The sequence below is a fragment of the Oncorhynchus kisutch genome, linkage group LG13 (genome assembly GCF_002021735.2).
Source record: "Oncorhynchus kisutch isolate 150728-3 linkage group LG13, Okis_V2, whole genome shotgun sequence".
NCBI classification, from domain to species: Eukaryota; Metazoa; Chordata; class Actinopteri; order Salmoniformes; family Salmonidae; genus Oncorhynchus; species Oncorhynchus kisutch.
The window spans coordinates 50,698,332-50,704,054 of record NC_034186.2 but is presented as its reverse complement, the minus strand read 5'-3'; the positions used below and the strand labels follow the sequence as shown (position 1 = coordinate 50,704,054).

Genomic DNA, 5,723 nt, shown 5'->3' with positions numbered 1-5,723 from the left:
ACATTGAGACCGATGAACCTTGATTATGTGTTTAGCAGAGATCTTCTGTGTATAAAGTGACGCGGAACGGCAAAAAAAAAAAAGCATCTGTCGACGCACCTAGATGTTCTGCGAGTGGTCTGAGGCCGTCAATAAATAACGAGTGTTATTTTGTGCAACTTTAGTAAAGATGGTTTTGGGAAACAGTTCGGCTACTATACATCATACGATTATTCTAAAGATGATCTTAACGCTACGAAGGCTCTGAGAAGCCATGCCCTGGTCTGGGTTGTGACCACAGAGTTGGATAGAGGACTCTCAAACCTTGATTATGTTTTGTTAATTCTATGCTACTGTCTGTACTTTTTGCCTCAATAAATGTCATGATATCTAACATGTGCGGAATGATTTGCCAAATCTTGATTAAGTCCATTATTATAGGGTAGGCCTACGCATTTAAAATAAGCCATCTCAATATTTGCAGCCATGGGTGGTTTTATCCCTATAGGAGCTGATCCATCATCAGTGTTGTGGAATAAAAGCTTGTTTTAGCATGTGCATCGCCATTGGGAACTTTCACAATTTTGAAGTAGTCAACATGATTCCATCCAGGTGATCAGGAGGGACAAACCAAAGAATTATAGTCATGCGCAAACATTGGCAGTAAATCACCAACCTTGGCTTCATACCTGTACAAAAAACACACCACAGGTGGCAGTGTGCACCCTTTCAGTTTGTTTGCCAAGTCATAAAAGTAGTAGAAGAAGAAAATGGACAACTTCAAAATGGAGGAGTCCTCAATGGGCTGCCAATAGCGCTGCCCACTGAGACGCCATAATAGGACTTGTGATCGATAGAGGGCAGTTGTATTATTTTGAACCCATGTTCGAATGGATTCATTGGTGTTGTGGTCCATTTGACCTGTGGAATGGACATTCAAACATAGGCCTACATTTAGCCTACAAAAGACTACAGGGTGTTGAGGGTGCAGAAACGAAATAGGCCTATAGTGTATATTTTCCCTATAGCCAAGGCTCACCACCTATTTGCTCATATTAAATATTTTTGTATAGGCAGTAAATATGAACGAATGCACAGAAATGTCATAGCTGTCGTGAAACTGTAACTTGCATTAATTAGGTCTTAGCATTTGGTTGGCATAATACAAATGCGCCATGGCCATGAACTGATAAACATTAAAATCTTATTGTTCTCAATTTCAACATGGTATTAACCAACTTCATGCCTCTCTTCTTGCAAACCCCAAAAGGAAACATATTCGTCACCATGACGTTATGACTACGAAAAAACCTTTGATGAGAATACAATAAAAAAAGATGGTGGGAAATAGCCAGAAAGAGCATCTTCCATGTTAGCTTTAAATAAATATACATTAGATCTCGACATTGAAAAAAGCTTTTTAATATCAACCCCATTATTTAAAAATGTGCAAGTTTTTGTTCATGTCATATCAACTGATGAAATATTACCTAAACATATTTCTATCACCATCTCTGCGTGTTTAACCCCCAGATTTATCCAGATCAATTAAAAGTGAATGTGACAAACGCGGAAAAAAACAAAACAAAAAAAAACATCGAATTTTTACATCCCACAGTTTGATTTTCAGAGAATTGTAAGATTGGTCGATTAATTCAAGCTACAGAAGAAATATGATCAATGCCATGACCTTTTTTCTTTAAAAAAAAAGTAAGATTAGGCAAGCTGCTTCCAAATGAGAAGAACACAAGTCCCTGGATACAATTTGCATAAAATGAAACAAAGCTACGGAGAACAAGCCATATATGGTTATCAGAAAACATGTATATACACGTAGCATTGACGGTATAGGCTATGGCAATCCTGCTGAAATAAAAAATACTATCTCTCCCCCTTATGACTAGCCTATATTCCATAAGCCTTTTCGATGGCATTTATATATCTATTGTACTTTGTGTCATCTATAAAAGTCGTTATAGAATAAATTACAATCTCAACAACAAAATAATAAAATTAAAATATTTGATAATTATTCCCATATCGCAATGATACCAAAACAAAAGAAGATGGCAGGATAAAATAAAATCCTCACCTATGATAAATAATAAAATAATAATATATTATTCTTATTATTATTATCATTATTATGTGGTGCCAGGTGACATGTTTTTGACAAAAGGCCTACGTTGTTTTTAAAAGTTGATATAAAATGTAGGCTACTTAAATATCTATTTCCTTTTGTAAAGGAATAATACATCTTTTAAATAAAATATATTTCAGCGAGCATATCGCCTTCCTTTGCCAATCTGTGGGCTGATTCATTATTTAGTTGCCAATCAATTAGAACATAATTACTTAAAGCATATATTTGATTCAAAAATATGTCAGGTGGACAACATGTGAAGTCAATTCTGCCAATCCAATTGAATTCACATCAATGAAATGCCTCTGAATTTAACATAAAATGCGTCTCAAACACATTACACTTCAAACAACAAACATAATTTCAGCTACAAATAACTTTAAATAAAAATACAAGGTAGGCTATTGAAACCTAAAATTGTGTCAAAACCATTTGGAATAAAAAAATAAACAGCTAAAACCTGTTTTTGTTTTGAAAACACCGAAAGAAAAAAAGTGCCTCAGTGAGAAGGAACTAAGCCATGACTGTTAAGTTATACAATATTTACAAAATTGATCACAATGTTCTGTGAAAAACTTGGTGATATATCTTGCTCTAGAAAAGTGCCAGGTTTCCATCGCCACGTAGCCCTTCCGTGACCTGACTGCTAGCTGCTGGCCGCGTGGCGTGGAGCGGAGCTCAGTGTTGGCAGCCTTTTGTGTTTAGAGGTGCTGATATCATTGAGAGAACGAGGAGGATGATGTGTTCTTGTGTGCGTTCAAACGGAATATCAAAACCTTACGATTTATGTGGTATCAATTATTCAAGGAGGTCCTTCGAACCGCTCTTGACAATAATAATAATAATAATAATAATAATAATAGGGATATAACAAGTAACAGGCAAAATAATAAAGCTTTGGCCCATAATAATTTTCCTAAACGCCTCAAAGCAATGTTGAATGTCAAAACTAACTAGAAAAATATGACTGACAGATTATCAACCCTCACACATTGCTCAGCCGATGCTCACTCCAGCTGCGTGTCTGGGACAGAGAAATGGCGTTTAGGCTATATCTGTCGAATGCAGCTCTGAAGACTTTTCTTGTCGGACCCACATGTCCAGAACAAAACAATGATGATTACGCAGCGCCATGTGTTGAATACACTAGAAAAGTCGAGAACGTAAATCATTTTAGCTAAGAATCTCGAGGCTAGTTTAAAACGATAATTCCCTTCACGCCAAATATTTTTCACAATAGGACTACACCTTGAAACTGCGTCGAGTCACATTGCAAGGCAAATCCTCGAACATGTGTTTTCTTAGCTCTTGAAGAAAACAATTTTCCACCCCATTGCTAATGATATTTGGGTTTTGAATGGTATTCAATGCAGATATTGTGTAAGTAGCCTACTCATGCCATAGGCTAGGCTATTATTATACATAAAACACCCACTATCGCTCATAGTCCAGTGAAATATATATCATTTTCAGGATAAATCAAATCAGGAAAAGTCTAATAGTGATCCGTTATTGTTCATTGAACCGGTGTTTGGACTCCATGATGTGGCGGTGTGTCCCCATACACATCCTCCGTTCCAGGAAGCGGTCCACCGGGAGGAGTCATCCGTTTCTCTTTCTGTCTCCTGTTACAAAACCAAACCCTCACCACCTCTTTCTCCAGCTGTAGACCGTCCGCCAGTGAAGTAATTTCCGCCGCTGCGGGTTTAGGACACTTCAAGAAATGGGTCTCCAAAGCCCCTTTTACGCTTACCTCGATAGAGGTCCGTTTTTTCCTTTTCCTCCCTTGTGCAGCGATTTTGTCCAAGCTGGTTGGGCTGCCCGAGGTGGAATCCGCTTCTTCCAACCACTTGTTCAACAAAGGCTTGAGCTTACACATGTTTTTGAAGCTGAGCTGCAGGGCCTCGAACCTGCAAATAGTGGTTTGGGAAAACACATTTCCATACAGCGTTCCCAAGGCGAGTCCGACGTCAGCCTGAGTGAAGCCCAGCTTGATCCTCCGCTGCTTAAACTGCTTGGCGAACTGCTCCAAGTCGTCCGAGGTCGGTGTATCCTCGTCCGAATGGTCGTGGTGACTCTGTTGCTGGTGTTGGGACGCCTGGTGGCCGTGGTCGCTGAGATGCGGGCTGTGGTGGTCTTCGTGTGCGTCTCTTAGGTTGTGGTGATGCATCCCCTGTCCGCTGCCTGGAATCAGGCCGTTGACGCCGAATCCGGGCTGTGAATAAATAAGGCTCTGGCCATTGGATGTTGCCATGCTGGGTATGTGGGCTGCGGTAGTTCTCCACGCTCGGGCGTCGTGGTGGTTCCCATGCGACTGGTGCACCAGGTGGGGCGGTCGCGGCTGGTGCTGGTGCTGCAGGTTGTTGGAGCTGTGCATCTCGTCTCTGGTGCCCTGCACCGCGGGTTTGATGTCCTGGTCGCCGAGAGGACTGGTTGACCACGGAGCTCCCTCTCCGTGCGACAGTGCCGTTATCCACTGGTGCGCGTGGCTGAGCGGGTGACTGTTGCTCTGCAATGAGTAGTCACTCTGCAACAGGGTCTGCGCGTCCCTGTACGCCGATGCTTGCTGCATGCTCCCGGGCTCCGAGTGCACAATGGATGCGCTGGAGGTAAGGATATTGTAATGATTAGACGCTGTGGTCGCCATGACTCTCGGAGCCGGACTGATCGCTCTTATTAAAGGAACCTTGCATTTGACAGTTACTGTTTTGCCACAGGCGTCTCCCAGGCACTCTGCCAAGTGGACTCAGCGGCGCGCACCTGCACCCCGCCTCGTCCCGCTGTTCATTGGACAGAAATGGCTGATGGACGTGGTTGCTACTGGCAACATCCCTCTCATTGGACGTTGCAGTGTCTCAACAAACACTACCCCTTTCTAGAGAACTGCGAGTTATGCTGCGGCACCTCTGAAACTTGAGAGACCGAGTGCCGCATGGAAAACGGAAAGGGGATATGCACTGGCCGAGATTTTCAATGGAACTGTAAGGCATTTACTCATATTAATACGATAATGTTTTAAACCAATATATGACTATCGTGATTGCAGATCATTCGAGCGATGCATGCTTCAAATGCTTTTGTGTAATGTATATATGAATACGGCTCTAAATCTTCGTCTATTTATTTTGAGTAAATTGTGTTTGTATTTTATTATACGTTTTACTTTTTCAGACATTAAATGTTATTAATACTTACAATAATTGTGTGGGCATTGTCATATTTTGGGCGTTCAGTGTTTGGGGCGAAAACTTTTTTTCTTCAAGGATAAAGTTTTGTTTAAGGTAGTAGTAGGCCTATAGCTGCAGTTACATGTGTTATGTATATATTATGTTATTAGGTTTATACTATGAGTTATGAAATGGATTCCTTGATATTGAATAGCCGAATGAGAGTAACTGAGACTTATTGCGATGATCAGTACTGGTTGCATTGTTGAACTTATTGTAGTGCTTAATTATTTTTTTATGGGCAAAACTGCATGGACTGAAAGCATGTTTTACTGTGAACCTGTATAGATACATGCGTTGTACCACTGACAGTACTTTGAGTGTGCATGTGTTACGTGATCTGTTTGTATACAATGGCGGTGATAGAATGCCAT

General features: G+C 40.9%; 1 protein-coding gene across 1 annotated transcript; it reads right to left on the bottom strand.

Moving 5' to 3' along the window:
* Positions 1–1,383: 1,383 nt before the first annotated feature.
* Positions 1,384–5,313, bottom strand: LOC116353092 (POU domain, class 3, transcription factor 2). Its single transcript, XM_031786511.1, has one exon. The coding sequence runs from the start codon at positions 4,767–4,769 to the stop codon at positions 3,639–3,641; it is 1,131 nt and encodes a 376-aa protein (XP_031642371.1). The 5' UTR covers positions 4,770–5,313; the 3' UTR covers positions 1,384–3,638.
* Positions 5,314–5,723: the final 410 nt, after the last annotated feature.

Bases quoted from the DNA above. Each gene is read 5' to 3' on its own strand.
- LOC116353092 (XM_031786511.1), bottom strand. From the start codon at position 4,769: ATGGCGACCACAGCGTCTAATCATTACAATATCCTTACCTCCAGCGCA.